General features: G+C 30.6%; 1 protein-coding gene across 7 annotated transcripts in view; it reads right to left on the reverse strand.

Moving 5' to 3' along the window:
- LOC117169284 (transcription factor SOX-9-like) overlaps window positions 1-13,735 on the reverse strand; it is a 92,279-nt gene continuing 78,544 nt past the window's right edge. For all 7 annotated transcript variants that reach the window (XM_033355586.1, XM_033355582.1, XM_033355581.1 and 4 more), the window contains 3 exons: window positions 5,283-5,460; window positions 3,049-3,136; window positions 1-2,974 (listed from right to left, as the gene is read on the reverse strand). In XM_033355586.1, the coding sequence (XP_033211477.1) occupies window positions 2,336-2,974; window positions 3,049-3,136; window positions 5,283-5,389 (834 nt within the window). In that variant the 5' untranslated portion in view covers window positions 5,390-5,460 and the 3' untranslated portion in view covers window positions 1-2,335. The remainder of the gene's footprint in view (window positions 2,975-3,048; window positions 3,137-5,282; window positions 5,461-13,735) is intronic.

The following is a 13,735-nucleotide window of genomic DNA, read 5'->3' on the forward strand; positions in this document are numbered from 1 at the left end:
AATTTTCTTCTAATAAATTTATTTTTAACTTGGCGAAGGTTGATGTCGGCATTTCAAGAAAAACATAATGAAATTATTATAAAATATTCCGAACACTCTTAAATTACTCTGTCTCGATAAAAACCTCCAAATTCCTATCAGAAACATTTTTTCTAAATAGTAGACTTCGAACTAATCCATTTTTTTTCCAAGACTAAACTTTTATTGTTTTGCGACTAAGACTACGAAAACTTCTAAAACTATACTTGAAAATTATTAAAATTATTAAAAGATTAACATTTATACATTTTCCTGGTTTATAATTTTTAAAGTTTATCAACATTTGAATAGAACATTTGAATTTGTGCTCTTTTAACATCTTTTTTCAGAATTGTATAAAAAAATTCGGAAAATTTGATTTTGAAAAAACTATATTATGCAGTTGAATTTCATTTTTTATGAGTAACAAGTTGTACAAGTTTAAAAAAAATCTTTTTCAAATTCGGGTTCGGATTCTTTGAGTTCCAAAACGTATGTATTATTGTGATTCAGCGACAGTTAAATAAAAACTGTAAAATAACTCTATAAAACTGAATTTGGTAGAAAACTACTTATTGATAAGTGAAAACTGCTAATACTAGTAAGCTGCTCACAAAAGAAAATTGCTGTACGATCTCGCTACTTGCCTTTTTTCTCAGTATTATTTGTTCTTCTATTTTTTTTTTTAAATACTCTATATTCCCTTTTTCAGATTTTTTTATCCTTTTATATTTCAAAGTTCCGACTATTTTCACAAGAATGATGTCATAAATAGAAACATATAACGTTAAAAAATGAAAGCATTCAGTAAAATTAAAATAAAGATTACAGTTCAAAAAATTACTTTATCAGTTCAGATTTTCAAAAGCCCGCACAAATATAATATTAAAAATCTGGGGATGAATGTTAAAGAGAATTATTCATTCAATAATTGTGTGGCTTGTGCAATTTTAGTTTGCCATCCATTAATACAGACAATATGTATAAAATTTAATTTTTATTCATATTTTTCATTAATTAATAAACACAGGCCCCACGGTCCAAATATATTATTTTAAAATTAAATTCTAGTTATTTTACATAAGTGTTCTTTCTAAAGCAATAAGCAAAAAGCTTAGCACTATTTTATTTATTAGTTTTCTACTAATTCAGGCCAGAGATTTCACTGAGAATTAAATAATATTAAAATTCCAGGATTTTGCTTAGTTACTGAAGTTTTTCGGGCAGCGTCACTGGAATTTCAGTAACATTTTCTTCTAAAAAAAACAGTGCAATTTCAGTGAATAGTCACTGATTTTCACATGAATTGTACTTATTCTCAGTTCATTTTAACTGATCTGTTATATTGTGGTTCTGTAACACTTGCACGTCAACTGTGATAGAACAGTTCCTACTCACGCTTTTTCCTTTTTTTATAGAACAATTACAGTGACAGGACAGCTCGAAGCCTGTAATATTATATTACGTACCAAGAGAGAAAAGTCTTCTCTTCCTTGCTGCATAATATATTTTTTATAACAAATGCATGGTTTAGAGACACGATTGGAACACGGTAACGGTTTCTACGCACATTCGATTCTCAATGCGGAATGTTGAAAATTTTGAGATAAGTGAGTTACCCGGAATTTATATAAAATTCTAGCAATGTATGGGGAATTGTCAAATCTAAGACAAACTTGAGCGAATAAACTGGCAATCACATTTTTATTAGTAATTTAATAACAAAAATGCTTTTCTCAGTTTTAATGCCGAATTAAAAAAAAAAAGGATTCTGCATCATAAATTTAATTAGATAGAATCGTGTAGTGAACGATATATTGGAAAATGTTATTGATATTAAGATCGAGGTTGAGACACAGAACGATAATGAAGTTTATGGTATTCGCATATAAAATTAAAGATGTTCGAATAGAAATAAAACAAATTAAATTCACCATTTTTTAGATGATAATAAAAAGTATTTATTTAAACAAAAGAACAGAACAACTTTTTTGTCATTTTTGTTTTACGGGGACTAAATTTGCCGCCAATTTGACATTCACCCTTATAGTAATATTTAAAATAACCAAACTTTCCGAAAATTTCAGGTCATGTATCGGTAATTTAGGCTGACTTTTCATATTCATATCATATTTTCATATTCGACTCCGACGTCACACTTTTGCGCCCTCGGGAGCAAAAGCACACTTTTACACCTTCTGACGTCACCATGCTCGAAAAGCGGTACTTTAGCCCCGCTTAACTGGCATCGAAATGTTCTGAAATCATGCATGTGTTAAAAAAAGAATGTTTTGTACAGAAGGTGTGCAAAAATAAATTAACACCGAGGACCCATATAATAAGGTGGTTGCGTCATAGGGGGAGAAATATAGGGATAGAACGAATGAGGCGGTACCGTTTGAGGTTGATAATCACTTTCATCGTGTACAGGATACCCTTCCGGCGCAGGATAATATTGACCATGAACGCAAGCATAAGGTTTGGAGGGACTACTAGCATCTGGAAACTTCAAGTTTTCAGGATAGGTCTTCGTTTCTGGATATTTAGGAAGTTCATAGCTCCTTGATAGGTCATAGGACTTAGATTGCACTTCCGGGTACTTTAGACCATTTTCTAGACACTTTGATGACGTCTCCAAGTACTTTGGGTCGGGATAAGTTTTTTCTGATAATTCGTATGGTTTACTGTAGTGCTCGACTGGACATTTGGCTGCCTCTGGATAAGTCCCTCTTGATAAATCTTGATAGGATTTTGAAGGCAAATCACTACCATATGGCGCAATAGGACGCTCGTAGGGTTGATACCTGGGACTAGTCTTTGAACTTTCAGTGTAGAGTCTACTATAACTGCAGTTGGATGAGCTGGCAGATTCTAATGATGTCAGGGGCAAGGAACTTCGAGGAGTTAGAAGGCTTACTTGATCATCTGGCTTTGGTTTCCTTCTACGTGGTTGATACTGAAATAGATTTACTATTTTATAGATATTGAATTTTATAGGAGTGATTGTTGTACATTTAGATGAAGATTTACCTTATAGTGGGGATGTAGTTTCTTATGAGCGTTTCTCAGTCTTTCAGCTTCATCTATGAAAGGCTGCTTTTCGACGTCACTCAAAATCCTTGAAATACAAAATCGTTATTAAGGTTCCAATGGTCAAGGGGTTTGAAAATGTAAGGGGTTTTTTGTGAATTGGTCTTCTTAGGTTGAAAATTCATTTATCTTGGTTAAAAATTATTTTGACTTGGTTGACGATTCAACTATTCTGTTCTAAATATAAACTATTATATTTTTTGTTGAGATTTCATTTTTTTTAAAACAACTACTAAGTTGAAAGTGGTACTTTGTGAATCATTTATTTTTTGGTTATTAATTTATCATTTTAGCTGGAAAACCTTTTTTTCGTTGACATTTGAACTATTTTGTAGAATATTATTTTTGTTTTTATTACGAATCACAACTGTTTGTTTGCAATTTAATCTACTTTGGTTCAGGACTCAACTGTTTTGTAAAAAATTAACATTTTAGGTTGAATTTGAGCACATTTTTGATTAAAAATAAAAATATTTTTGGTTGAATTAACAGCTAATACATTTTCCGTTGAGAATTCATCTTTCCCGGTTCAAAACTCAACTATTTTGATGAAAAGCTAATTCATCTTTTGTTGTTGAAAATGTTACTATTTTGTAGAATATTCAGTTTTTTTTGTTAAAAATTAAATTTGTAACTGAAAATTTCACTTCCATGTTCGGTTAAAAATTTATCATTTTTTTTGTTGAAAGTTTTACTATTTGGTTGAAAATTCCTGTATTATGTTGAATATTCGTATTTTGTCTGTTACAGGTGAAAATTCAATTATTTTGTTGAAAATTCGTCTTCTTTATTAGAAAGGTAATCTTATTAGTTGAAACTTGATCTTTTTGGTTAAAAATACATTTCTTTGGTTAAAAAATACGACTTTCTGTTTGAATTCGACTATTTTGGGTTTCAAACAACACTATTTTTGGTTGAAATCTAAAATATGATGTTTTTCATCGAGAATTCATATTTTGTAGTCTTTTTTTGTTTCTTAAAAATTCATATTCTATTTTTGTTTGAAAATTCATCTTTTTAGTTGAAAATTGAGGTGTTTTGTGGAAAATTGTCCTTTTTGGTAGAAAATGCATATTTTCGTTCGAAACTTTAACTATATGGCTAAGAATTAATTTTTTTGGCTCAAGATTCACAGTTTTAATTCAGAAATAATTTTTTATATTAAAAATTAAATTATCTATTTGAAATTTTATTTTATTTGGTTAAAAGATCTTTTTTTTTACTGAAAATTTAGCGATTATATTTTAAGATGTAAATTGATCTGTTTTGGGTAGAAGTCCAACTATTTTGTTGAAAATTTATATTATTTGGTAGAAAAGTAATCTCATTAGTTGAAACTTCATCTTTTTGGTTAAAAATTAATTTCTTTAATTCGGAAATATAAATATGTTGTTGAAATATTTAAAGATGATAATATAAAATAATTCCTTGTTGAAACGTAATACTTCGTATGTAATTAGAGTTTCTCAGTCATGATTTTTAATAAAATTGTTTAGTAATCAACAAGAAATTATTTTAATTATCATCTTTAAATATATATTATACCCTGGTCAACGCCATAACATCTTTTATATAAATGACGTAACGGGTTTGCAGGAAATTCGTCTTTTTAGTTTGAAAATTCAAAATTTTGGATGATTTTTTTTTCTTTGTTGACTGAAGAATCTTTTTTGGTTGGAAATTTAACTCTTTGGTTTAAATCCTTTTTTTTGGTTTGAAAATTTAGTCTGTTTTGGTTGTAAATTCAACTAGTTTGTTGAAAATTCCCATTTTTCGGTATATTTCAACTATGGCACTTTTTGTTGAGAATTCATTCTTTTTATCAAATAATCGTCAATTTGGTTAAAAATATAATTCTTTCATTTTGTTTCAGGACTAATGTATCTTTCTAAGTCGAAAACTAAAAAATTTGTTTGAAAATTCATATATTTTACGTCTTATACATAATTTGTGGATGGCATCTCATATAATTCGATGTGCCTGTTGTCAATAAAAGAGTTTAAAATGAATTTGGAAACAAAAGTTTTTTTTGCATTAAAATTATTGATCTCCTACGCGTTATGTTCTTTTTACACCTAGAAGAAAAATTTAGAACGATCAAGGAAGACTCAGGGAACTTCCAAATTAGAACTTGGTATCAACTTTATTTTCATTTGATTTCTTTTTAAACATACCTCCACAATCTTCCTAGCGTTTTTGATAATTCAGCATTATGCAGTTGAGGATATTGGTCAGCGAGTCTTCTTCTTGCAGCTTGTGCCCAGACCATAAAGGCGTTCATTGGTCGCTTTACGTGAGCGTTTCGACGACCGCCAGCTCGTGAGGTGACTGGAAGTAACGTCCAATCATATCCTAAAACATAGTTTTCCACATCAGTTTCTTTTTTCTCAATTTTTTGTTATTTTGATTCATCTACTTTTAATTTTTATGTTTAGTTTATTACAAGCGTTATAAGGCAGGAAAATGTTATTTTTTATGAAATATTATACGTTAAGTCCGTATTTTAGAGTTTTAGAAAGCTTACGAAAAAATCTACAGGAAGCAGGTTCTTCGCATGGAATTATATCGTGAATGGTTATGATAAAAGGACACCTGTATCCTTGAAACTTATATATATACTTCAGGCTAGTATTTATGGAATCGCTATTTGTTTTTCGGTGCAGAAAGTAAGATATGGGACCCAAGTTTTATGACTTGCAATCACAGAGGTCTGGAAGCATGGTGGTGGTCTTTTAGATATCTCTTCGCCATTGCATTACGACGATTAAGACTAATTATTACTGTTCCTCAACCTATGACCCTAATAAGCTAATTCGCGAGTGATCAATTAAATTTATTTGGAATTATTATTAATTTTTATTATTATTTTATTATTATTAATTACTCAGTAGCTCCGGTGGACAGTTTTACAATTTATAACAAAAATTCAAATTTTAAATTAATTCAGCGTTGTTCTACAGAGCCATTATTTTAAACAGGTATAAAACAGTATATCGTGCCAGTCAATTTTTTCCACGCATTTGCTGCATTTAAGTGTAAATAATTTTACATTTTTTGAACTAAGGCCTTTAAATTAGTAATTTTCAAAGAAATATTAAAAAATCAAGCGCGCGTCTGTTGAATCCTGCGCTTCGTACTCTATAATATAATTTTGTGTACCGATATTTTACAATTAAAGGTCAAGCATCGACAACTGTAATTTGATAATTGTGAATTCTCTTTTGTTAAAGCTCCTTCAGCTATAATAAACATATTCTGAATGAATAATATATTTATTTCGGTACCTCAGTCTAGGACTGCTTATTTAGATGTTGCAAATTAATGTACAAATTAAATTTTTTATGATTAATATGTTTTTCTTATTTTGCTCTATTTTTTATTCTCAGTTACTCTGAAAAACGTTCAATTTTCATAAATTTCGAGATAAATTTATATTGTTACAATTCATAATATGCATTGATATTGAAACATGTATGTTTTTATTTTCTTGTTTTTATAATTGAAACAAAGTGCGAATCTGATAAAAAAAAGAACAATTTTGTTGATAAATTTGCATTGCATTTTGTGTCGTTTTTCCAAAACTTTAGTTTTTATTTTCAAGGTCATTTTTTACGATTTGAACACAAAATGCGCATCCCATAAAAAATAATTTATGACAAATTTTCTAGACCTTTTTGGGTGAACAGCCTTTTTTGGAAAATTTGTCGATACTTTGTGTTTTTTTAAAAGTAGTTTTTTATTTTTTAAAGTTATTTTTTACGATGAAAGCAAAAACTACGCGTTCTATACAAAAAAATCATTAACAATAAATTTGTATTTATTTTTTGTATGAACAACTGCATTTTTTCTTATATTGTGTCATTTGTCCAAAAATGTAATTGTTTATTATGAATATTATTTTTTACGATTAAAACAAAAACTACGCGTCTTATCAAACAATTATTAATGACAAATTTTTATCTCTTTTTCGGGTGAACAACTTTTTTCTATCATTTTTTTCCCGGGCCTTTTATCGTTTTTTCCAACAAATTTTTTATTTTAATGTTGTTTTTCATCATTAAAACCAAACTACGCGTCCTGTTTAAAAGTTATTCAAAAATTTGTAAACGTGTTTCAGGTGCACAATTTTGGTTTAATTTTTTTTGTAGCTTTTTTTGTAGCTCTTTTTGGATGAACGACTTTTGTCTATTTATTTTTTCCGTATCTTGGGTCGTTTGTTCAAAATTTCAATTTTATATTTTTAATATTGTTTTTTACAAATAAAACACAAATAACGCGTCCTATAACAAAAAGTGGTTAACAACAAATTTGTAGATATTTTTCGGGAGCGAAATTTTTTAAAATTCACTTTCTGTTGTATTTTGCATAATTTGACTGCAATATGGAATTTTTGTTAGTTTTTGTGCGATTAAAATTTGAATTTTCGATTTTTTAAGAAAATTCAAAAAATCGTTATGATGATCTTGTAGGGATTTTAAAATGCAACGTTTTTATTTTCTTGGCTGTTTTCATATTGTGCGTTGTTTAACTTAAAATTTTCATTTTAGATTGATTGTTTAAATTTTGTAAATGCTATAACTCTAACAATTTTCTTTTAATCGAAGAAACCCATAAAGGTACATTATTGGCCTAACTGAGTGCTAGAAATAACTATACATAAAATGTTTAAATTTTAAGAAAAAGATCTTAAAATATAACGAACTCGTCCTTTTTTTGTACACTCTTATAAAGTGTGACAAAGCGCAATCCACCCTGATAATTATTTCGAAAGTAATCGTGTTCACAGACGACGACAACAACAACAGACACCGATGTAAAAACAATTTTTTCTGACTCAGGGGGCCTCAAAACGTCCATATTTGATGGAATCTGCAAAAGTCATTTTTCACAAAGAACCAATACCTTCTCATTTATGAGAATGTAAACAAAATTTACGTGATTTCAAAATTGTAAGTTGCAAAGTATAAACGTTAATAAAATAATTAATATTTTAAATGAAAGCGTTAATTAAATAACTGCATATTAATTGATTATTTGAGTTTTACGCTATGAATAATAATGAAGCGAAAGGGGATTTTATCACATAAAATTTTAGAAGGCTGTGTCTAGTCGTTCCAACAAACTGGGGGAGTTGGAAAAGGGGATGGATAAGTTTTCCCGAAAATTTCGGGACTTCTAGGCAAACCTATAAAGAATATTGGACTAGTCATCTCAAATTTCGGGAAGACGAGACATTTCGATTTAAAAATATCTCAATTCTCAGACACTCTCGAAATATTATTATTAAATATTTAAAACATACAATTATTTTATTTTAAATGCATTAATGACTAATTTTAAATGTGAAACCTTCCATATAGAATAATTTCTCATTTCGGCTTTATAAAAGAGAAAATTGTATACTTATTACGTTATTTTCTCATGTTATCACAGTTTATATAATTATGAAGTTACACTTATCATGAAAAAAATTAACATATTACTTCTAATAAATACATTTGTGTAGCATCATTTATATAAAAAGGTTTTTAGAAATCTACGTTGCAGGGATTCGAACGAAATTAAAGGGCATTTTTGAATATTTTCAAATTATTTCGATAAATTTAAAAGAATTTGGCTAAAAACTAAACTTAGTCTAAAAAATGATAAAAACATAATAAACCTACGAAAGCACAATGTTAAAATTATGTGTTAATCGTATTTTATATAAAAAAGAACGAAAAGGAACGTAACGAAACTTTCGTTACGTTCCTTTTTGTTTCTTTCCACATAAAACTTTGACGAAACACAAATTTAACAATGTGCCTCCGTAGCTTCATTATTTTTACGTGACTTTTCATACTTAGCATTATTTTCAGGTAAATTATATGAAATTTTAAGAAAAAATTGCAAAATATCTGAAAATGCCCCTTAATTTCATTCGAATCCCTGCTATATTGCGAGTTTGGCTAGTCAAGAACATGCACGTATCAGTAATTAATAGTTAAATGAGTGTATTGTTTCTAATTGTCTGCAATTGAACTCTGGCTACAGAAATGAGTAGAATTTAGCTGAAACTCAGTTATATTTTACTAATTAAAATTTAGAGAGTAAGTTTGAATCTTTCAAAATTAAACAATTTCTAATTGGAAGTGTCTGGAAATAAATAATTTTTAATTGAGGGCTCGAAATCCTTCAAAATGCATTCCCAGCTGAAGGGTAACACAGTAAAATGAATCAAATCACATTTGGTCGAAAATGAGATTATTCAGTAGAAATTTCTAAATAATTTAAGTACATATCTTCACCATAGGAATTTTTTATAACTAGTTTTGTGTAACTCGTTTTTTCGAATCAACCCCCCCCCCCCCCCCCCCCCCCAAATGTATTAACTGCACTGTGAACAAAATTAGGTGTTTTCATAGAAATATCCCCACCATTTTTTCATTGGACTACCTGTGGTTAGGCCCATTCACTTTACCTAAAATAGACTTGTCTCCTTCTTTCATTCTCTCAAGATGTCCAAACCGTCTAAAAACATTGGTTACCTTTTTGTTAAGCAATGTTTCCTCTACGCCACATTGACTGAGAATCCTCTTATTTCTGACTTTCACCATTACCTTTTCTTGGTAGACGCAGGTTTACACTGTACAGCACAGTAGGTGCAAGAACAGAATTATATATTGTAATTTTAGCTGTGTTTTAGCTTGATTTCTGGTAATGGCTCCTAACCTGCCAATAACTTTCCTCCTCTTGGTTATACCCCTGTCTGGCTATTTCTGCATCGTTCTTTCTGTCAGTAGTAAATAAATTACCAAGATAGAGGTACTTGTCAACTTGTTCTAATCTCTCATCATTTAAGACTATATTGCATATTGTTTTCTCACCCTTTCCTTCAAACACCATAATTTTGGTTTTATTTACATACAGCGTAAGGCCTATGTTCTTCATACTTGCATTCAATTTTCTCAACATTCTTTACAAGTCTTCCGTTCACTCTGCGATAACAACCTGAACTACTATGAACGCTAACCCATTCACACTCCCTGTCTCGAGATCCATACATTCTTCGTCGAATAGGGCCATTTTTAGATTTTATCCCATGAATATGATAAACAGCTAATATGATATAACGCATCTTTGCGTCTAACACCTTATCCAATATCGAACCGTAGTCACTCAGTTCTCCGTTTACCAGGTTGCCAGGTCAACAAATGTACAGAAAACTTTTTCGGTGATCTGTCTCAAACCAATTTTTTGTTTCGTGCAAAATCATTTTCGCGTAAATCAACATTGGACCTTTTATAGATTTTAAAATATTTTGCTTACGATACTTATTAAGATGATATCTCTCTAATTATTGCAGTTTATATATATTTTTTGCAGTTGGTTTTTTTTAAATTACCGTTTAATAATTATTTATGATAAAAATCAAAAAGTTATAATAAACCGCAATTACGATAAATTCAAAATTTTCACTTATAGGGCTTTCTTTGGGTCTCCATAAAAGTGGCTTGAAGTTATTCAATCTCAAAACGTATAATTGATTTTTATTCTCTGACGAATCCTTAACAATATACTGAAACGTGGAATTATTGGTAATATATAACGTGTTTAAATATTAGATTCAGAAAAAGCTGAATTTTCCATGTTAAATCAATGGGAAACTTCGTGGAATTTGCGCAACCCCTTAAAACTTAACCGATTTCGCTTAAATTTTTAGATAATTTTTTTGGGGAATCGGACAAAACTTGGTGGTGAGAGCAAAGAAATTCGCAAAAAGACAAATAAGGGCCTAAGTTTGTATGGGAAGTTTGAAAAAAATAAGAGGTAATCGTTTTTCGGAACCTTATACTTTTAAACAAAAAATAATAACAACAAAAAACCATTTTTATATCCCACGTATGTCCGCATTGGTTTCTGCTGAACTCTTAATCGCAGGCTCTACACCGCACAGTAAATACTCTGGGGTAAATTTTGTTGCAGGTAATTTTAAGATGGGGTTTCATCTTGCTCGTGTTTGGGTTAAGAAACTCGCCAGTTGTTTTTGCCCAAAACTGTAAAAATAATTGACAGTAGGTGACGTTTCGTACCCCAAGTCCGAAGGAACGATACCTTGTGAAGTGGTACCATTCACATTACCAAGCCTAATTTTGGTTGCCGGTATATGGTACCCGGAAATTAGCGTTAGATTTACACTTTGTTTTTACTTTGGCACAGGAAGATTGGCATATTTTTGGAAGATCTCAGTTTTCTCGTAAAATAATGGATTCAAAGAAAAAACGTATTGAACTGTTAAAAAAAAGCCAGTTGCTTGTGGTTTTAACCTTAGAGATTAAATTTGCGCACATTTTCACTATCATATTCGTAATCAGTGTGCCAAAACACATCGATCTAGTGAGTTTCAAATTAATCGAAGATAGGTATTCTCTTTTCTGAAATTTATGCCATTTTAAAAAGAATATTTCTTTATTTTCTTCTCTAACGCACATGTTTTTCTTTCCCTATAGGAGTTAATAATTTTTGAAATTAATAAAGATTCAAAAAATCCTATAGAATTTTAAAAATAAAATAAGAATGTTATTCTATCTATTATATAATGACTTTAAAATTCAGAAGCTTGTATTCTACTGAGTACTAAGTGAACGATTAATGTTCTAACGACGTGTCGACAACTATTTTAAAGCAATTTTTTCAACAACACATGTTCGAGAAAGAAGTTTTTACTGATGAATTCAGTGAAGTAAGTTTGAAAGGGTGGGTACAGAGGCGTACGAGAAAATTGCGCGAAAGACGCGGAAGGAGTGAAAGTAGCTTCAAAGTAGCAGTACGTTCCTAATTATGGGAGAGTATATAGAAGGAGTAACTAGGATTGCTATAGATGCACGTGTTGTGGTGTCACCAGGCAGGGGCAGACGAACTTGGAGCTAATTACTCGGAGGATATGGTCCAGTGATGCGGCATCTCTGTCGGCTCTCTTTCATTGCAGGAGGTCCTTTGTGATACCCTCCGTCTGGAATCGGAATGCCTCAGGATACGTGGAAATGCGGAAAGGGTTTGCTTAAGGCTTAAACCCAAACACCAGGAATATCTTTCACGTGAATTAAGGCCCCTGGAAATCATCGGTAATTCGGACTTTATAAGTTGAGGCTAAATGAAGAAACCATTTTTTCTAGTTTTTTTGTTGTATACATAATCTAAATTCTAACGAGTAGAAAGACTCCTGGTAAAGGCCGTGTTTTCGGAGAAAATTCTATTTCATGTGATAATCGGAAGAAAAAGCATGCGCAACAAAGGGAATAGATACGATAGTTGTCTAAATCCTGTTTTTGCTTTCGTGACTTACCATGCTGTTTATTTTACTTGCCAACACATGAGATAGAGGATTTGCTCGGTAGGCGTGACTCACTCGTGGGGAAGGGAGTAATTTGAGGAAGGGATATACAATTTTTAGATTTATCCAGAATTATCGTGCTGTTTATTTAAATAACACGTTCGTTCCACAACACTGCTCCGACCCAGGTTCCTGACCAATCTCTCTAGCAATCACCCCGAGTGAAGATCCTCACAAAGTCGTTATGTGAGGTTCCCCACTTGGGTCCATTAGTGTCCAAAGTTTTCATTATGTCGGTAGGTTCGCCAAAAATCGGAACCGATCAGATCCTCTACCTCCTGCGTGGCCCGTAAAAAGCATGATAAGTCACTTTAGTAATACCCGATTTAGAAAAAACTGTCATTTCTATTCCCTAGTAGAGAAAACTGTATGATTATAAGATCCATAAATATGGTTGTCACAGCCACAAAAATAGTAAAATATGGCTCAACTATAACTGTGGTTCCCACAACTACATAGCTGTTTGTGTGAGATACTAGCGAGATACTCCACAACTACGATGGTCGTATTTCGTGGTACCGCTAATAGGAAAATTTTCTTTCTTTACATTATTGTATAAAAAATAGAACATTCTGCGAGAAACGGCCTTTACCGAGAGTCTTTCTACTCTTTAGATTATGAATACAAAAATCTAAAAAAAAAATGTTTTCTCCATTTGACCTCAGTTTATGAAGTACGATTTATCGATAATTTCCCAGGGCCACATGACTCTTTATTTTCTATCAAATTGCTTCAAATTAATACAAAACAGCTCTACATTTCTGAAAATCACTCGTAAAACAAAAATCGCAAAACTGCACAGTTTATGTTTCGATAAAGCTTACTTTAATCCGCATAACACTAGTCCACATTTATTTATGTACAAGCATTATTTTAAAAAAAGCCTAAGCAAAAAGATGAAAACCGCAGATTTGTACTCTTTTCTCGTCATTTTAACTCTATGTCACGGACTGACTTTCAAGTTTCAATTATGACATCTTTAAAATAAATATATTGACAAATTTGAAAAAAATTATGTAAGTGCGTTGATATTTTAACTATGCATACGTAAAAAATAATTTTAATATATGAATCTCTTATATACTCGGTTGGAGAAAAAGCAAAATAGAAAATTTTCAATTTGGTATAAATGCACTTTTTAAAATTGTGCTTTGATATGCAGTTACTAGGAAATCCGGAAACGTACTTAAAGATAAGTAATTCATAGCAATTCATTATAATTTCACGATAAAAGAAAGAAAACAAAGGAAATTT

The sequence above is a fragment of the Belonocnema kinseyi genome, chromosome 3 (genome assembly GCF_010883055.1).
Source record: "Belonocnema kinseyi isolate 2016_QV_RU_SX_M_011 chromosome 3, B_treatae_v1, whole genome shotgun sequence".
NCBI lineage: Eukaryota > Metazoa > Arthropoda > Insecta > Hymenoptera > Cynipidae > Belonocnema > Belonocnema kinseyi.